At 35.8% G+C, this 20432-nt stretch overlaps 1 protein-coding gene across 12 annotated transcripts in view; it reads left to right on the top strand.

The window, feature by feature from the left end:
* GRID1 (glutamate ionotropic receptor delta type subunit 1) overlaps positions 1–20432 on the top strand; it is a 583553-nt gene that overhangs the window by 484677 nt on the left and 78444 nt on the right. For all 12 annotated transcript variants that reach the window (XM_068688379.1, XM_068688377.1, XM_068688380.1 and 9 more), the window contains 2 exons: positions 601–762; positions 2058–2177. In XM_068688379.1, the coding sequence (XP_068544480.1) occupies positions 601–762; positions 2058–2177 (282 nt within the window). The remainder of the gene's footprint in view (positions 1–600; positions 763–2057; positions 2178–20432) is intronic.

Genomic DNA, 20432 nt, shown 5'->3' with positions numbered 1-20432 from the left:
CTCACATAAGGAGAATAGGGAGGCTGAAATAAATCCTTCCTGAGAAAGTAGAACAGTGACCAGTCTCCTTTAGATTTGGTGGAGAGATGATGATACCAAAATAATGCTGCTCTTTCTCTTCCCTCCGTACAAAACTGATGCATTAGTATTATATTTTGCTGTGCCAGAAATTACCAAGATTGCACAAATGAGAAAAAGACTAAGAGCTTAATTCAGTTCCATAATTTTCTCCTTGCTGAAATGACTGACAAAGTAGTAATCTTTGTCTTTTATTGATAGATAGCTGTACTTCTTCTAGAGCTTCAGTTTATGTTTGAGCTTCAATCTTTTACATCTTTACAGCACTGCATTGCAGTAGGGTAGGTAATGCACAGGTAAAGCAAGTACACCAGAGTCCCTTGGCCAGAAGAGCCAAGCTGAAAAGAGAAGGTGGGAGTAAGCATTGGTGTTCGTCTGAATTGCCTAAACTGTTGAAGATCTCAAACATGCCTAGATAATAATTTTTGTCTTTTTGCTTTTATTTTTGTTTGCTTGTTTTTACAGTTTCTTTTAAACAATGCTTAAATAAACAGAGAGGCTCATTCTTATTATTGTTTGCAGGTTTCCAACCTGTACCTGTATGACAGTGTGCTCATGCTAGCCAATGCTTTCCACAGAAAACTGGAGGACAGGAAATGGCACAGCATGGCAAGTTTGAATTGCATGAGGAAATCCACCAAACCTTGGAATGGAGGACGATCCATGCTAGAGACTATTAAGAAGGTGAGAATAGACAAACCACAGTTGTTTGAGCAATTGAAAGAATTGTTACAGTTCTTCTTGAGATTAGCTATTTAAGAGGTTTTTGACCTCTATTTAACTTCTCTTTGATTTATTAGAAGCAAGTGATTTACAACTACTAGAAATGATCCACTGTTATTAAATAAGCCAATGATTTATTACAAACAAATTACACACACTGCAGTGTTGTTCCAGTGATATGTGTTTTACTTCTGTTGCTATCATAGCTACCTTCTGTGGAGGTAATGTGATTAGAAGCAGTCATACAGATGGATGTGTGCATTTGTCGGAATAATTTCCTCAAAAGAACTTAAGGAGCTTGAGGGGCCAGCCAATGATAAGGTTTAAGATTTAGGTTCAATTTACTGCAGCTCAACTAGCTTCGTAAGTTAGTTGAGCATTGGTAACTATCCATTTATGCGCTGTAGCCCAGAGCAAATGCAATGTGATTTAGCTAAGTTGTCACTAGCAATTACGCTCTCTTGCAGCATGTTGAATTACTCAGATATGGACAGTACTATGGCTTTATATATGCATGGTAGCCTCTTATACAGAAAATATTTGATCACAAATACTAGTGGAAAAAAGTACTAATTTTATCCTATGATAACTTTAGCAATTATTTGTGAAAAGAAACAACCTGTTTACTCATATATATCAATGAAATATTTTTGCTCTAACAAAATGATGCAATTTCATTAAAGTGTTGTGTTATGCTCTGACCAATCTTAATGGCACCATCTTTTGTTGATAAATTAACTCAAAGTTTAGTGTCATTTCAAGCTTTACTGCTACAAACCCCCAAAAGCCCTTCGTGATACTTTTACAGAGAGTACTCAAAATAGTACTTAAAATTTGACCTTTTCCTCATGCCTCTTTTGGAAGCACAGAAGGCATTACTCTTTCTGCTGGGCTTGCATTTTCATGCCTTTGAATTCAACACCAGACTCAACCCACCGCCATCAGTTACACTGAAAGGCCATTGTTTCATGTTCCACCAAGGTCCTCCTTTTCTTTGGTGTCTGTCACTATTGGAGAAAAAGACCTGACGACTTTTTGACAAGATGTACAGTGGATATGTTAGTGAAGAGATATTTCCTCAGAAAATACGTGCAAGTTTGTCTGGCACTGTTGGAACTATGGAAGAACATGTAATTGCTACATTTAGATTTCACTGTAAAATTTTTCAAAGCAGATTTGGCATATCTTTAGTAGAAAGGAGTGTTTATAAAGGCAAATTTGTTCTAGTCTAAAGTTTTTGCAAATTGTTTCCCTAGGGCCATATAACCGGGCTTACTGGTGTTATGGAGTTTAGAGAAGATGGCGCCAACCCCTATGTTCAATTTGAAATACTGGGCACTAGCTACAGTGAAACATTTGGCAAAGATGTCCGGAGGGTAAGGATATGCTGCTTATTTCTCTCTTTTGTTTTTCTCTAAATAATATACATTCTGTTTCACAGGAGAAAATGTTATTTTCTAAGAATAAATAGGAGCTACGCTACAGAAGATATTTACTATAAAAGAAATATTTTCTAATTTCTCATATACTTAAATGTTGAAAGCTAATTTTATACTGGTGTGGAGGAGTCCTTCAACTTGTTTTCCAATGTACAGTAATGATATGGTGACATGACAGTGCTTATGAACATGGTAGTGAAGGCTGCACAATTCTACTCGTGTTTTATTTCTAAAATTATTTGACATTTGTCTTACTAAGAAAGCTAACTGAGATTATAAGTTACCCAAATAGAAAAAGGTGTAAGGTGTAACTGCTGTAAGAATCTGAAATAAATAAATTACAAATCTCTAGAGAAGATAATTTGAGAAATGGCTGATGCTATATTGTACAAAGTAAAGTATTACCTGTCAGTTGTGACTGGTGGAGCAAGGACAGACTGGGAGTAGGGTGGTTCCATGAGGCCACTGACATGAACTGTCATGGGCGGAGAAGGCTACCAAGAACATATTCCTGCAGAGGGGATGTTTCAAAAATAGGTGAAACTGTGACTTGAACAGTGAGGTTTTGATTGGAACCCAATCTAAAATATGTCCCTATACTGGTCATCTGTTTGAAATACTGATATTAATACTATACGGTCAGTGGTTCCCATATTAAGCAGAGCTGAGTAAGCCAAATTCCATGCAAAATTAACTGTTATGCTATTTTCTGTAATTTGTTTGGCCACTGTTTCATGTGTTTCATTTAGATTTACCTGAATAATACCAGCCTAAATGGAAGAACGAGTTAAGATCTTGTGTTTACGTTATCATCTTGAATAGCTTAACCTGAGGTTCTCTCAGAGTGTAATTTGGCACGACTACTCTGGAAATGGAGCCAAAAGCTTGTGCTGTTAGAAATTCAAAAGAAGGAAGAGAAGCATTTGCAATGCATAGAACTCCAGGAGATATAATTGAAAAACCTCTGTTGCCAGAAAATGTCTCTGAAGACTTCATATTTGTTAGGCACCCTCCTATATTGACATGACCAGAAAAGGTTGTTTCTCAGTCCACTTTACTTGATTTCTAGAAGTTTTGTACTGCAAGTGAGGAACTCTTAAGTTCTGAATACTAGCCGAGTGATGAAAAATTAAGATCATATTGGAAATAGTGTTTCCTATGTAATAAATCAGAGTTGGCATGGAAGGCCTAGAAAGCAATTTTGGTTTATAAATAGAAGTACATACTTAGTTTTATGTACAAGTATGCAAAACGGAAGTATCCAGTGCCATGTTAGATGCTTAGGAGTATCCTGCTGTGTTTCCACCTGCCACTACAGAAAAGCATGAGTCTCCTGTCAGTGCTGTGTTATTGCCAGCAGATATCTTGGGTGCCATCAGGCAACTCAAGTTCAGTTCCATTTTGACACACATTTCCCAAGTGACTTTGAATAAATCATATAACCACTTTGTGGCTTGATTTTCCTTTCAGTAAAATCGACATAATTATCTCTCAGAACATGTTTGAGACCTTACATGGAAATTATGATTGTTAGTATACATTACTACATTTTTTTTCTTTTAAAATGTACATTTCATATATATGCAAAAGCTTTCACTTCAATATGTTCAGCACACTGACCAAATTGGGGTGTAATCCACATGTGTGGAGATAGCTACCATATCACGCAAAAGACACCACAAGGCAAAGAAATGGGAAAAATGACTAAATTGGAAGATGGCTAAAATGACCAAATTGGTATAGTACAGATCACTTTTGATCCCTAATTTGCTAATTTGGGATTAGGTGGTTAATGTAGGAAGGCTTAACTCTTTCTTTGGATGTTAAATGCAGAATATTACACAGTTCCAAAAATGAAAAGTAGCATAATTCTAAATGGATAAAAAGCTACTGGCTGTGTAATACTACTCTGAGTTAAAATGAAGTTCTGAAAATGATCCTCTTAGCCTAATAGAGGGAGAGCAAAAAGTCTGCAATATGCAAGAGCCCAGCAGTCCATAGAAGAACTTAGAAATGACAATATTTCTCAGAGCAAAACTACCATGGAACTACTGGTATTCAATTATTTTGACAGCCTGACTTTTTATTATTGCAGCAAAAATATGTTACAGCTCAGAAGTACTTTTAAAAGCTCTAAAAGTCATGCTTGTCTTTATGTTACTGGAGTGAGAGATCAATTCTGATTTATTATCAGTTGTTTCCATATCAGCCTTTCCTCAGATTTAGCTGTGGAGGGACACTGTTTTGGTGCAAAATGGAGGTACTTTTCTGCATGGTTTTCATTTCCTCTGTGTGAAGAACATCTGTATCTGTTCATTCCTGCCCTGAACCTACAAAAAGCCTTTGCACTTACGATCTGTGACAGGGTAGTGCAAAGGAATGTAACAATGAGTGTTGAGGCTTAAAGAGAAACCAGTCAAAAGGTGTAATGTACCCTAAGACTCAACATTAATTAGAAGGTCTTTTGTAAGGCCTTTTTGCAGAGGCATCTTGACTCTTCGCAGTTGCCCTCAGATCTGGTCTTTCTGCAGCCACAATTGTTTTTAATTTCCCCTGAGTGTGACTGAGTTATGCATGCAAGTAAATATCTGTATTTCCTCTCTTGGTACATGTTCTCCTTTCTTCCACAACTGCAACATCATATTTTTGTGGCAAAACCTTATAGTGGCTTTCATGTATTTTGTTGTTGTTGTTGTATGTGCTTTCTTTTCCTTTGTTTGGGCAGACTTTAATGAAAGGGAAACATCAGAAAATGCTCTTATTTATTTGGTTTAAACATAAAAGAACAGAGAAAGTCACTTAAGGTCTACCAACTTGTTTTAAAAAGGCTGAGGTGATTGCCTTCTATTCACTGTGTGCATGTGGAATTTAAGAAAATATGATGTATTCATACTTAAAAAAAGAGACTGGTGTGATGACCAATCAGGGTGTTTGAGGGTTGAAGGGGTAAGATTGTCAGAAAAACTGAAAAAGCTTAAATACCTAGTACTTGATGATTGCTGTGTGATTTATGTTCCTAGTGCATATAAACACTTTCTAAAATAGCAACCTGAGCATCTGTATGTTTAAAAAAATAAATACAAAAGGAAACAAAAATACCAAAAGCCTTGCAGATACAGACATAAAGGAATTGTAAAAAGTATAAAATAGAACAGAATTATCTGAAAAGACAAAAAGTAAGGAAATTTAATAGCTGATGCCATGCTATTGTTTTAAATTGAATGAAATTTGAAAGAATGAATGAGTGAAACACAAACATAACATGGAGAGGGGTGGAGGGTTGTGGAACTATCTAGAAAAATTGGTATAACATGTGCAGGTACAGCCTGTGAAAGCTGGAATGAGGCTAATAGCCTATTATATTCAAAGCTCTTTTAGGTTGTAATTAGTAGGTGATAAGATCCTTTCTTCTCATTTCACCTCTCACGCCTGCTCCCTGTGCTAAGGGTGTGTGCATCAAGTCCAACACTAGCCCTGGTTGCTGTTAATTGCAGTGAATGCTCTTCCTCTGAATGCAGAGCTTACCAACATGGCTCTTTTCTCATTTAAATTTTATTTATTTTTCCTTTATTCATTTTTATTTTTTATTTTTTTTACCCACATAGAATCATAGAATTATCTTGGTTAGAGATGGCCAAGGGACATGGACGAGTAAAGTTTGTTCACATTTTTGTCTTCATCTTAAGTTTCCTTTGGTTCATTCCCAGCAGTGGCTGGGAGTGATCAAGTCATTTTGCTTCATTGGCTCATTGTCCCCAAGTGTAGCATGAAATTGAGGGTACTTATCTGCTTTGTTTAATGTTTTGAACTCTGATAGAAAAGGATCATAACAAAATTATTTAGCTGCTAACATCAAGAAATTGAATGAATCCTAGTATTAAAAATCATATATTCCTAAGCATTGGAGAGACCATCTCTTCAGAGCTAGTTTGTAATTGTCAGTGGCAAACTATGCTTATCACAGTAGAAGGGACATGAAGTGGGAAAGGAGGTCAGGTCTACATTAATTTCCTCTCTACTCATCATCTACATTATCAATTGTTATTAATGAAAGCCTTTCTGTAACTTTCTGAACATCTGTGCTGGTTCATAGTTCTTGTATTTCTGCAATTGGATGAATTCACCACAATATAATAGTTAATTATCCAGCTGTGAGAGCGAAAATAAGAGTTAGGGCTCTAGAGTGGTATTCCTGGCAACTCACTAACTCACGTTGATCTCTTGGGATATAAACCTGCTTGTTCTTGTCTGTTCATGAATACAGAGAATACAGTAACCCTACAACTGCCCTTGCAGGGCTGTGATCAGACTTAGTTTAGATAACACTTAGAAACAGCTTTGAGATTATCTTCATCTTCATCCCTGGCAGGAAGATCTTATGTAAATGTGGAATGATATTGTTATTTAGCATCTGTTATGACAGGGATCATATTTTTTAGAGCAATATGCAATTCTTTTCCAAACTAGCTGGAATGAAGGCAGAATTAATGGTTTACACTCATGCTGTATTTCACAAGAAACATTCTGTTCAAAATGATAACATTTAACATTGGTTATTCATTTATGTCAGTTGCTATGTTTTCATTCTTTTAAAATTAGATTTTCTTGAATTATCATCTGTTTCGTAAAGAGTCATACTTGTTTCTTCCAGTACTTCTGAAGCAGATTGTAGAAGTCACTGTAAGTAGTTTTGTGATATGTTTCAAAGTTGTTGAAACCCCTTTTTTGAAGTTGGATTAAATGCTTGAATTGTGATTGTTACTTTTAGATGAAATCTCATCATTATCATGATGAGAAATCATATACTTCTTGTTCATTGCAAAAAGAAACTGCATTTTAGAGGTCTTCAGTGTTTACTGCTTTTACCTGTAAGAATATTGCCAAGTTGCATGATATGCCAGTAAAAGTTATGTACTGAAGAGAATGATCTTAGGTGGTTACTACTGCAATTGAATCAGTTTTACTCGTATGGAAAAATACCTAACTAAATTACCTTGGTTTAGACATAAAACAGATGCCTGCCTCCTGTCAGAGCACTTCATAAACATGCACTTGGGTATAGTAACTCAGAATAATCTGTGTTGCCAAGGTATCTTTCAGCTGAAATGTAAGACTGATGATCACTAAAGATTTTTTGTTACCTGCCAAAGTGAAGGGGTAATAGTTATCTTATTCTGGGTAGAATGCAATTTTTGCGTATTTACATTTGGTTTAACTTTCTCTTGCTGCTTGACTGGATTGAGTGTCATGGTAGAATAATTTGGAAAAGAGTATTATTATTCATCCTATAAATACATTGCATCAAACTGAAGAAAAATCTGGGTATTTTCCTCAAAATAATAAATCTATTTCATTTTTAGTTGTAATTTTCAGTACAAGATGGATATCGAGAGTAAAAATAAATGCATTTATTTCAAATTCTACAAGCTGCATTATTAATGGTGAAAAACGTAGCTGAACTTATAGGAAATGGCTATAATCAATTCTTAAACCATAGAGGAGTACAACAGAAAAAATATGAAGAACCAAACCCAAGTGGTGTTTTTTTCTGAAATGAAGTGGGGACCCTGTTTGCCCAAGTTCTGCAAATTAGCTCTTTGCTTTGGGAATTGAAATATTTTGTTCTGTATGCTTTCATTAGAAAACTATAACTGAATTATTTTACTCAATAACTGAAAAGTAAGCAAACTTAGAAATGCTTTTTTTTGTTGTTGCAAACGTGTGATACATTTTTCTTTTAACTTCTTTGTTTTGTTTAATGTTTGGGTAAATACTGCCAGTGGTTCTTTATTTATGGAGTTTTCATCAAAGCTCCTATAATTTAGTGATGAATGTAGAATTTTGTGCTCCTGTGCATTTTATGAAGAAAAGTTATTTCTATACTGAAGCAGGTCAAGATTTTCTGAGCTTAAGACCAAGTGCGATGTACTTGAAAACAAGCAAACAAACAAAAACAACAACAAAAAAAGCACCTTCTGAAATTTTTCTTACTATTTTGGAAATCTAAAGATTGAGATAATTTGCTATTCCTTCTTGCACAACATCAATATGGAGCAAAGGCAGTAAGCCCACTAATCCAGAGAAAAAGCGTCAGTCTGACTGTCTTTCCCACCCTAAGGAATATCTTTCAATCATGATGTTTGAAAATCAGAGCAAAATGGGAAGAATTTGTTGTAAGGTGTTAGACTTGCATTTCAGCACCATATCTGCTTAGCAAAATCCCATTGAAATATACTAATATTAATGCCAAAATACATGCTCAATTATTTTGACTAATAAATCAAATAGATGTCATCTTGGCTTTCATAAGTATATGAACAAAGGATATCTAGTATCTCTTCATTTTTAGTCTGATTTCAGTATCAGGGACAGTTGCAAGGGCTGTACATTAATGGAAACTCTGCAGTTTCAGCAGTGTTTGAAATGCATTTAATTCCTCTAATCATTAGTGTTGCTTTATATCATTTGATAAACTTCAAATGCATGTGGGTGCATGAAGGAATTTATTATTTGAGCAGTAATTTTCAAATCCAGGGTAACTATGATGCCTTCATCTGTGTTTTGCTCTGCTTATATTCAGTGTGTCGAAAGGTGGACATTTAAATGTAGGTAGTTAAGCTATTTAGTCATGCTACAAAACTGTAGATTTAAGAAAAAAGGCATGGCTTTTATTTAGTCATATTAAAATAAACAATGGAAATAGAATTTTAAATAACTCTGGTTTTGCTTTTGCTTCTGCTATTTCATTCCAGAGTATATTACTATATACCAATAAATACTTGCCTTTCATATTATCAAAAGCAAATTTAATGGCAAGATTTCTTAGTGGTCAGCTCAAATGTGGGTCATGAAGTACTTGTAGGTCACAGTGCCATGAGCTATCTGACTTGGTTTGGCTTAGTTCCTTAACTTCATTATACATAATACATAAAAAAAAAAAAAAAAGATAACCTTAATTTCTCAGCTTATTCTTTTGGAAAGATACATGCAAAAGGGCATCAGAGTTCTGATTAAACCTCTTTGTCCAAGCTCGCTAATTCACTGAAATAACAATACCTGGCAGAAATTGCCTGTCGGTGTTCCAGTTCCTGGCAGAAATGCTTTTAAATTCAGGACTTTGTTTTTAGACCACATGGGAAACAGTTAAATGGGTATTTAAATAAGGTACAGTCTATAATCAGTGCAAGCCGGTGCCAAAGAAAGAATTCTTGAATACACCTGCTCCAGTACCATATCTTTTGCTGTGTGAGTGAATGAAATGATGTATTTGGGTAAAATATATACAAAACAAAACTTATTTTCCATTTGGGGGCAGTGTCCTTTTACTGGAATGGAGACAGTATCAGACATAGGTAATAACTCTTACAATGGAAGATTCTTTGTGAGCATGATGTCTATGTGGCATGCTATCAGATTATTGCATGTCTATATTTTTAATACATTAATGACTGCAATGGACAAAAATATAAATAGAGCTCTCCAACCATATAACTGCTAACAGGAAACATTTTGAAGTTATATGTTGGCACCAAAATATATTTAAGTAATGTGTGTGTGTATTTTTGCTGTTTTCCAGCATGAAGTAGATACATAGGCAGAAGACAATAATAATTAAAAATATTGATGGTACTTGAAAAGTCAATTCTCCAAATTTTGCTGCAGACTGGAATGGCTATTAAATAGAACAACGCATTTGAATTCCACTTATAATTAGACCCCTTCCAAGGGTCAAAACCAAACAAAAATGAACAAACCCCTTGACTAACAAAGCTCACCAAAATACACTGTTAGTGGAGATTATTGGGAACAATTACAAGAGGCTGAATCTGCCAGATGAATCTGCAGTTTATCCTAGGAAGGAAGCCATGCCCTAGCTATTTTAAGTGAAAAATATAATTACCACTAGCCTGGATGGAAAATGGGATAAAGGTGATTTTCTTAGGTGGCTGGATTCCAGCTCAATCTGAACTTAAAAGATCATTAAAACCTGAAATGACACCTGGATCTGAAATGGTGACTAGAGTATCACAAAGAAGGGGGTTGCTTCATTTGCAGTGATCACATGCACACAGCTGTTATTTCATGACGGCAGGGCACATGCTCATAAAGCATCCTGTTAGAACAGCGTGGACCAGACAGAAACGTCATGTAGAAGAGCTGAAGCCTTGTATCTGCGAAGGCCAAATCACTTTGCAGTCAAATTTCTCTCATGAACAATTATGCACCTGTCCTGAAATCACGTTGGAAGTTGTAAAAATATCTGATTGCATGCCTTAAGCCCATGGGTTGTGTTTTGTTGTTGTGTGTTGATTTTTTTTATTTATTTATAAACAGAATTGCGCAGAGAATGGAGGATACTGGGAGAGTATTCTGTCTATGAATTTAAGATTCCCTGAAGAACCAGAGTGCAACTCTCCCTATTCATTATTAACTTTTGTATCATGCTTTGAAACCAGTGGATGAAGGATGCTGTCTATCTTGATATAATTCTTCTTCAAATGAATGAAGGAAATCTCTTTGAAACAGTACTTCTTTAGTGTAATAGGACAGCCCCAGCCTGCCACTATCTACTTCACTTGCAACAATATCTTCTCTATGAAAAGATAAGTTGCAAAGTCCCATGGAGTTCATTGATGAGGTTTGAAGAACTCAGGTGTTGGGCTTTGTTGGAAAGCAGATGTAATGGGAAAGAAAAATCCAGGGAGTCTCTGTTATAGCAAAGGAGTCAAAGAGAAATATGCTGCTGATCATTATTGAGCCAAGCAGGTAGCCAGATAGAGGCTTTCTCTTAGGAAAAGGAACTGTATAGAATCAGTTACATCTGACTTAAGTGATTTGCTTAAAATTGAGTTGCCAAGCTCAGTTTCACTGAATATCATAACTAATGAGAAGAAAGAGCTTGCTTAGTTATATCAGTGAAATCTGCTCAGTCAGAATACCACCAAACAGTCCCTTCATAGTGCTTTGCTTCAGGACAGGTGCTTACACTTTTTCCAGCTCTGTCTGAAGTTTCAGTGCTCTTTTGTCTATTCTTCCACTGTCAAAAAACTTTGAGAAAACAATTGGTGAGGCACATCCTGTATCCCATGTGTGCTTTTTTTCTGGGGTAATGTGTCTGGCAGTGACAGCTGTTGCATTATGTAGTTAACTAAGAGTCTGGTGATTTTACTGACGTGTCAATTGAATCTTTGGTACCAGTGGGTCAACCCAGAATTTCTCCCCATGTTGTTTGTCTTAAAGTCTTAAATTCTTGAAATTATATTAATTGATAAAGTAGATAGTTGAGATTATAGCATCTAGGAATGGTATAAGGCTGATACGAGTTCTTTTTTTTTTTTTTTTGGTTGGTTTTTGTTTTTCTAAGTAAGGACTGTAATAACATAATAACCATTAATAACCATTGTAATATAATAAGTATTATATTGTAATATAATAACCATTAATAACCATGTAATAACCATTCAAGGAATACAGGAAGTTGATAGAGTACAAAAATAGATATTCTTTTACAAAGCAGGCTAAAACTTTCCAAGTACAGTGCTTGGGCACATAAGTGAGTAAGAGACTGCAGCATTCAGTCCCTGGAGCCTTACCAGAAACTAGTCCTAAACAAGTACAAGAATTGGCAATTGCTTATGTGGAAGAGAAAAAAATAATCCAATACCCAGCAACTAGCAGCATGGGTGATATTTAATACTAGGAGAACATTTCAGTTCAAGTAGTTCCAACGTCATCTATAATTTTCTTAAAGCTTTATGTTCAATTTATTCTGCTGTAAGATTAATAATACAGTAAGACATAAGTTAGTAGATGCTTTGTCTGAGCTGTATTGAATCTAAGCTGCACTCTCTGTCACCCTCTGTACTCTCATTCAAGATCCCATTCAATACCAATCTACAAGGGCAGTGGAGCTATTTACATTTCAGCAGCACCTGGGGGCTATGGTTTTGTTATACAAAGAGCTGCACAGATAGTTAACTATATTATTATTATGTAATACATAAACCATGTGGTTATGTATTCAGAAAAATGCTATTGTCGTTTTGCTGCACTGGCAGAAAAATGCAATCAAAAAGTAGATTTTGAGAACATTCAGTATTGGAACTCCTACAGGGTATTTGTTAAGATAAGGATGAATAGCTTTGTGGGTCAGGTGCAACATGTGTTTTTTGGGCTTCAAATTTTTCCAGGCTAAGTATAACAAGCACTGCTGTTCATTGTTCAAACTTGTGATTAAAATAATTTGAAGAATGAGAAGGGACCAGCTCACTTCTGGAGCTGAATCTGAAGTTCTGTTTGCTTTTTTTTTTTTCTCCTCTCTTCTCTCCTACATTTTAAAATAATTGGGAGTCAGGCATTTCTTGGTAAGTTTTCTGAACTTGTTCAATATCACAAGGTAATTTCACTAGAAATTTTAGAGAGAAATAAGTGTTGCTACTTTATGTTTTTATTAGGCTAAGTAAGGGCAAATGAGAGCACAAAATGTTTACTTCATGAGCATGCAGGAAGTGCACTGAGCTTTTGTTACTATTTTTCATTAACTGATTAGATTTAGAGGACTCCTCTTCTATAGACTTACTGAAAGGATAGTCTAGAGCTTCTGTTATTTGAACACAGGGAACACAGTAACCAATGAAGCAGAAAACAGATTTTCTGTATGAGCTAGTTTAAAATGAAAGGGTGAATCTGAAGCTTGGGTACTGCCCAGAGCCTGCTACTCATTACAGGATATTTCACTGTCTTTCTTAGTTAGACTATGTCCAATCTTCTCTGCATCCCAAGACAAATCTCTTATCTCAGGGTCTTGTCTCTCTGGGTTTGATTCTCTTCCTATCATGCATGACCCAGTTTCATTCCTTGCTACAAGGTCCTTAATTGTATATTGCCTCCTGCACCTTAGAAGCACCTCTGTGTTGATAGTCAGATGTCCCCAGGGAAGCCAAAATCTTCTGTATTTCACCAGGCAATTTTTTGCAACCCCATGTGCAATCTGGCTCTGAAAAATTGGTGCCTTTCTCTGCACTGCCTAACCACAACCTTTTAATAGAACATAACATATAGTCATACAGTGGACTGAGAGATCAAATAGATGCTGCATCTATTCCACAAATCGATACGACAGAGCAGAATTCAAATCAATATTGGTTTCTTCTCTGTTTCTATTTTGAATCTTGATAGAGGGTTGGGGCAAAGACTGATAAATTGTTCCAAGATCTATAACTGTGTTATTTTAACTATAGTTTGATTTAAGAAAAAGTGAGGAAAAAAAATGTAAAGAAATGCCTAGTGGTAAATCTAAGAGGAATAAAGTAAGAAGTTTTCATATATGTTTTCATTATTTATGTGATGTATTTCTGTAGATTTTGCCCGTGGGTGGTATTGCAAGACTTCTGTGCATTATCAGTTCTACTATGTCAGCCATGACTTACCACCTTCATAACACTTTATCCAAGATGACTCCTGTTTGAGTCTTTTTAATCATCCATATACCATGATCTTTCTCTATTTCTTCCACTCCCAAGATGCAGTGCAAAGCAGTCATTTATCATAGCCAGTAAAGAAAGATAAATGGAAAGTATGGATTGTATTGCCTTTTGTTAATATATTGAGCTTTTGGTGAGAGTCAGATTGCATAAGGAGAAGAGTTCAGATTAGACTGAAGAGGCATTTTTCAGAATTAACTAAACATGTAGGGCATTAAATAGAATCGGCTTTAGAATAATTACTGTGATTAGATTATTTTTTCTGTGTAATTTACTCCGATTTTTCAGTTTCACAAGAGAGAGCTTACCCTAGTGCTAGTTGGTGTTTTAGCAAGCATGCTGCAGGCAAAACATCTCCGTAGCAGTGTCCTTTGTGCTACAAGGTGGTACATTACTGAACCAGCCAAGATGGCAGGGACGCTCAACATCCCAGCAAATCACGTGGTTTCCCCATTGCTGACTGGTTGTGATCATTGAGGTAGATTTGTCAAGTGTAACATAGTTCAAATTGGACAGTCTGATGAGGATATGAGAATAATTATCTGACAACTGACTCATCTGTGAAGAGTCAGAGCTGCTGCCACTAACACCTTTGTCTCTGCCACAGGGAGACTCCACTTTGGAAAATTAATAACTATCATCTTAAGAGAAGCTTTCTAGTAGGAAAGGGTATCTGCTAGTAGAGGGAATAAAGGTGGACATTATACTCTCTCTCTGACATATGTGAAACACATTAAATTGGAGTCTGCTGGCACTGCCTAGCATAAAGCAGCATTCTTATTTGCATTAATGTTGTTGTGTTGTTCTCTAATTACTTTATTTTGTTCAAGAACCAGTGGGTTGTCTGCAAATTTTGTTTCTTCTATATATTCTTTATAATACCACTTAATTATCAAATGTCATAGGAAGTTTACCTCATTTATAGGCTAAGCTATAGCTGCCGTTATTTTATCCTAATAAAACTGTGAAACAAATTTTCTTACTTGAAATACATCATTTGCCCTTATACACATTATCCTCTGGCTTCAGTTGAGGAGAACAGTACAGCCTATTTATTGAGCATTTACAACACTTGAAAGAAAGTCTTGCTGTTCCTGTTGCCTGCCATTCTGTATTTTCTGTTCTCACAGGTACTGAGCAAAATACAATTTAATGGCCTATACTTGTTTTACTGGTGTCTCTGTACAGTATTTATGGTAGGTGTTTTGAGTACTGATAGTGGATTTTGAAGATGTCACCTATTTTCTCACCAGTGGAGGGACTTGATGAAGGGAAGTAAAAAAGTCAGCTGGAACTCCTGGAAGGTCAGGAGGAATTGGAGCAGCAAGGATCTTCTCAGCCCTCTCCCCTCCTGTCACTCCCAATATATCCTGCCCACATTAATAATGCTCTATTGTTCCATGGTAGTTAATCAGGCTGTAGCAATGATTAAATATCCTTTCCTGTAGTTGAATTAACTTTCTTAGATGTAGGAGGCATAAAATGAGTTACAGTGTTGCACCTACTGCTTCTTTGGTTTTAATTATTTCAGAAATCCTGTCTGTTCTGAATTCATAATAACCACGAGTATTTCCAAGATTTGGGTGTTCAGAATCAGAACAGTAGCAAGGCTCTGTGGAGGAAGACTTTCCTGCTGAAGAGAGGTGTTATAATTCTGATTTTGAAATGTCTAGGACATTTCACTTCTCTTGTTCTGCCCTGATTCAGTCAGTATTTCATGGTCCAGTCCATATAGGTTAATACTGATCCAGATCAATGAGCAAAGGAGGTGATTGTTTTCCTTTATCCTCGAGAAATAAACACAGCTTAAACATGAAGCCATTTGTGTCTGTGTAAAGACATGATCCTGGAAACACTCACTGCTTCAGATCCTACAGGGTTCTCCATGCTTCCTATTACCAAAATTAGGCTTAACGCCAGATTCTGGGACAGAAATCAGGATGTCTGTTAGTTTAACCTGTCTTATTTCCAGAGTTTCTTTCATTCTTGTAGGCATCTCAAGATGCCCAATGACAAAATAAGTGGGGCATAAACCTAAGCAACAGAACAGTCCTCTTGGGGGGAGTGAACCAGGAGCCCAGGCAGCTCATTTCAGTGATCCCAGAGACCAGTGAAGGCAATCATTAATGAGGAAGAGACTTCCAGCTGATCTGTAACTTCAGCAAGCTGACAAAGTCTGTTTAATTAAGTACTGGTTTGACTGACAGCCACTCTGCTGAAATCCAAATCAGGACCGGTTCTATTGTCTTCCTGAAATATATTTATTCTAAAGTGTGCCTTGTCTTGGGTACCTCAGACTTCTTATGTCTCTGTATGCTGAACTGCAATTCAGATTTTCTTCTTTTGTTTGTTGCTGTAAACCGTTTACATCGAAATGCTGAGTCTTTAAATTGTGGGAATGATTATAAGATATGCAAACTCATATATATGCATGCATATATAGATTTCACTGTATCTTAATTTCCTTTCTGGCATATTAGAATCTGCTTTTCCTGTCAGCCACTTAAAAAATATATTTAATAAAAGTCAACAAAAAACAGTCCTTCTGAGAGCTCCGTATGGACACACATGAAGATTGGAAAAACATAGTATTAAGATTTGTTCTTTTACTTTCGTGTGCTGTGGCTAATGCTGTGTAAAATACAGACTTGGAGAAACAATGTGCCCAGTAGAAATGCAGGGATGTGAGAAAAATAGAAAGAATTTATGGGTAATAATCCTCAATAAACCTGACAGGTAATAATCAGCTTTTTTTTTTTTTTTTAGCTGATTACAAACTGGAAATATGGGTATACTTTCCAGACTGTACGTTAGGTCATGCGTTAGTATTGTTGTAAGGAAGAGTCTTTCCTTATTTGCTCTACATAATATTTTTAAGACAGCCCTGTGACCTCCTTTCTAGTGCTCTGGACTACTACAAAATTTTGCTATTTTTTTTAAATGTTTTGATTTTCAGTTAATTCCATGCAGAGATTTAAATATACACGCACACACTCACACACATACATTAGCTGTTGTCATGTAAAAGATGAGGAATTCAGTCTTGAAAACCTAACTAAACATTACACTCGTATCAGATATAATAAGTAATTATTCCTTCCACTGATACTGGCAGGCAGTGAGTACAACCAGTGCAAGCAAGAGTTTTGTATATAGAAAAGGCCACATGTAATCTAGCTAAACATGCGAAGCATATCATAGTCCTCTTCTTGTTTTTCTTTTCCAGCTGCCTCATTTTGTTATTATTTTAAACACCTTTCATTTGGCTATGTGTCATTATGAAGCATATAAATGCCAGAGCTGAAAGGTTATTGAAGGCATGCGTTTTCTTTTCATGAATGTGTATCTAAGTCTAAATTGATAAAACTGACTTTATTTACTTTCGCTTGAGATTTCTTTTAATTAACTGAAACAGAATGCTCAAACTCTGCTGATTGCTAGCTAGGTGTATTTTGTTGTTTTTCTTGCTTCAGCTTTGGCTGTCTGACTATAGGAATACTGTCTCCCTAACTTTATCTTCATGTGAAGACCTTTGTTCTTTAACTTTGTTCTTTTTAAAGAACTGACCTGCAGTTCTTTATTTATTTATTTTCTGGAGGAAATTAGACTGTCTTTGAAATGGGTTTGATTGGATTTTTTTAATTCTCTTATGATCAAAGAAAACCACTTGATTTGCAATGACATGAAGAATATATAATGGTAAGAGGTTTGTACAAGGTTTTTCAACACTGTTATGTTCTGTTAGTTGCAGCATGCGATAGGACTCTACAATTTATTTACAGCCATTCACAACTTTGAAAAGATACATGTTTAAGGTTCTTATCACAGACATCCTGAACTGTGGGAGAGTAGTCTTACTTATAAAGTTATTGTTTGTGTGCAGTACTCTGATGCTGCACAAGCAGTGGCATTAAAGTTAGTGAGGTAGGATGTTCTTCAAGGTACAGACACTCAGGCTGTGACAAAGCTGTGACTATTAGCTAACATACCTGGGGAGGACAGCGGTGATTGACTGGTGGCTGCAGAGAAGCAATAAACAGTTATGTGAAATAGTTCAAACAAAATTCATTAATAATATGAAGGTTCATTTTCTGAACTCGTCTTGTATACAGAGTGAATGTGAGTATCCTGCCTGAAGACCAAGCTGGAGAACAAGGTACATAGTCACACTGATTTCAAGTGTGCTTCAACACAAAAAACTTCAAATATCTCAAAATGGCAATATGTGTTTGGTATAATTGCCCTCTGTATCAAATTATCTCTTCTAAAAAAAAAAAAAATAATAATAATCTCTTACTGTTTTGTATTAATTTGCTAAGAAGAATCCAGTTATTTGTAGTTACAGAAGATTGTGGTCTGCCTGAAAAGCTCCCAGATAGATAGTTTTTCTTACTATGTGCCTTCAGAAAAGTGTCTTATGTATTTCTTCAACTAAATTATTAATTCAGTTTGGTGGAGCGGGATACAAGTGCACAGAAACTGCCTTATTTATCAAAAAGCACCCAACTGGTGTCAGCAGTGCATATTGGTTTTATATAATTGTTTTAAGGGCTGTATCTGCAGATGGGGAAGGAGGAATAGGACATAGAAGAAGAGTGTCTGCCTGACTTCTTGTGAAAATCAGATGCCTTTGAGGTGACCAAAGTCAAACAAATGAAGTCCATGTGAATTTGCATCTGATCACAACCTGACAGGGAGAGGTTCTCATGTGCCCAACCTGGTGGTTGGCACCTGCAGACTGTGCCAGGTTGCTGAATTGTTAAGGTACTGAACTTGTTCCAAGGCTAGGGCTCACTTCTGTGCTCTGTGCATGTGCATGGCATTGTCCTTTCTGCACTGTCCTTTTCCTATCAGATAACCTTTGTTTCCTCTACATGTATAAAACTGTTGGCTGTAATCTTTTGCTCAAGTTACTGCTTGTATTACAGTGCAAATTAGCCCACTTGTGCCTAGCTAGTTTTTCCCTGAAGCTCATTTTTAACTGTGCTGTTTCTCTGTATTTGATGCAGATTGTTAGCTGTGTTAGTTAAAGCATGAAATAAATTGACTTCTATTGAGATGAATATAAGCTGCTGGAATCCACCCCCCTGAAAACTCCCTCGACTTCTCCCCTTCTCTGAATCTTACAGTCACGTCCTTTGAAATTATTTACCTAGCATGTTTTAAACTGTTGACTTTATGAAACAGCTGTTAAAGTTCACCCCAGAAATGACTGCATATATCTGAAAAAAAGATGAAGGGCCCTTTAGGATGAAAATCACTATACCACAATGATTATCTTGACTGGTAAAATTCTAAACTGCATGTGGTTCTTTTTTCTTCTAAACAACAAAAAATAAAAACCATTAAAGCATTCAGACATGTTAAAAACTCCAGGCTTTTTTTTTTTTTTTTTTTTAAATATAACAGCAGACGTCTACCTTTGTAAGATTTTAAACAATCTTTCAACTTCATGACTTGGTTATGTTATGCCCTCAGGAACCTATTCTTATTATAATTATGATCCAAAGGAAATATTCTCAAATAGTAGCACTTTTCTATGGTAATAGCACAGTAGATGTTACAGTGAATTGATGATTGTTTAAAAGCTTTTTGCCGGTATGAAGTAGAATGGTCCCACATCTTTGACACAAGACACTAACTTTGAGTTTAATCAAGAACTGTAATAAAGGAGAAATATGTTCTTAGGAAATGCATTGCAAATTAGTGGGTTGAAGATGAAAAGATTGAATTTATTAATAAGAGTTTTTCTTTCACTGCACAAGAATAACTCATTCATGCTGTTGGAAGTTTTATGGTTAAATTAAAGGATCTATGTTTTCTCATCATTGTTCTCGTCACCTGTTAACTTTAATGACAGTGAAAACATATCATGGGGTCAGTTTAATAACCAGTAAATGCATATATTTTTGTTAATGTTCCTGGTTTTTTACATTTTTGTTAATGTAAGGTAATTTGATGAATATTATCTGCAGACATGCTAATTATTCAATGTTTTAGAATTTATGTGTGAGCCCAGAACAGTGGCACTTCCAAATCTGGAAAAATAAGATCATATGAGTTATGTGGTTAGTTACTACTGCATGTGACTACTGTGGGTTTGAGCGTCAGTGCATTTTTAGTCTTCTCTATGACCTGAAAGAGAATCGAGGTAGCTGAAAGTCTGATCCACGCTATCAAGCTTTCAACTAGCTTTGATAGATGACCTTCATGTCTTTCTTTTATTTAATTATTTCTGTACTTTGGAGATCCCTTTTGGATATGAAACTTGGGACAAAACATGCTGAAATCAACATGTTTGTCATGTTTTCAAACAAGTTTTGAAAACCCTGCAGAACACTCTCATCTCACTTTACTCTGTAGACCAATAAAAAAAGTGATAGTTCTGTTAGTGTTTAATCTGGTTAGAATCGTGTTCGGTATCTGAAGAGTCTCTTATGGGGTTTTCTATTGTTTCTAACTAAAGCCTGAAACCTCTTCTGGCTTTTGTCTATTTTTATTTTTTAAGTTGTCATTTGTTTTTCTTCCACTTTCAGAGAGGAACAAAGTCAATGAGTCTCCTTGTATGCTTTTCGTTATGAGGATAACTAACAGTTGAATAACTTATTTACAGAGGTGGAATATCCTCTGGTTCATTTTTCAGGTCAAAGATGTCTAATATACATGAATTCAAATGAATACACGTCTAAGTGTTTATGTTTGGTCCTTT

The sequence above is a fragment of the Anas acuta genome, chromosome 7 (assembly GCF_963932015.1).
Source record: "Anas acuta chromosome 7, bAnaAcu1.1, whole genome shotgun sequence".
Classification (NCBI taxonomy): domain Eukaryota; kingdom Metazoa; phylum Chordata; class Aves; order Anseriformes; family Anatidae; genus Anas; species Anas acuta.
This window is presented reverse-complemented; position numbering and strand designations above follow the sequence as displayed.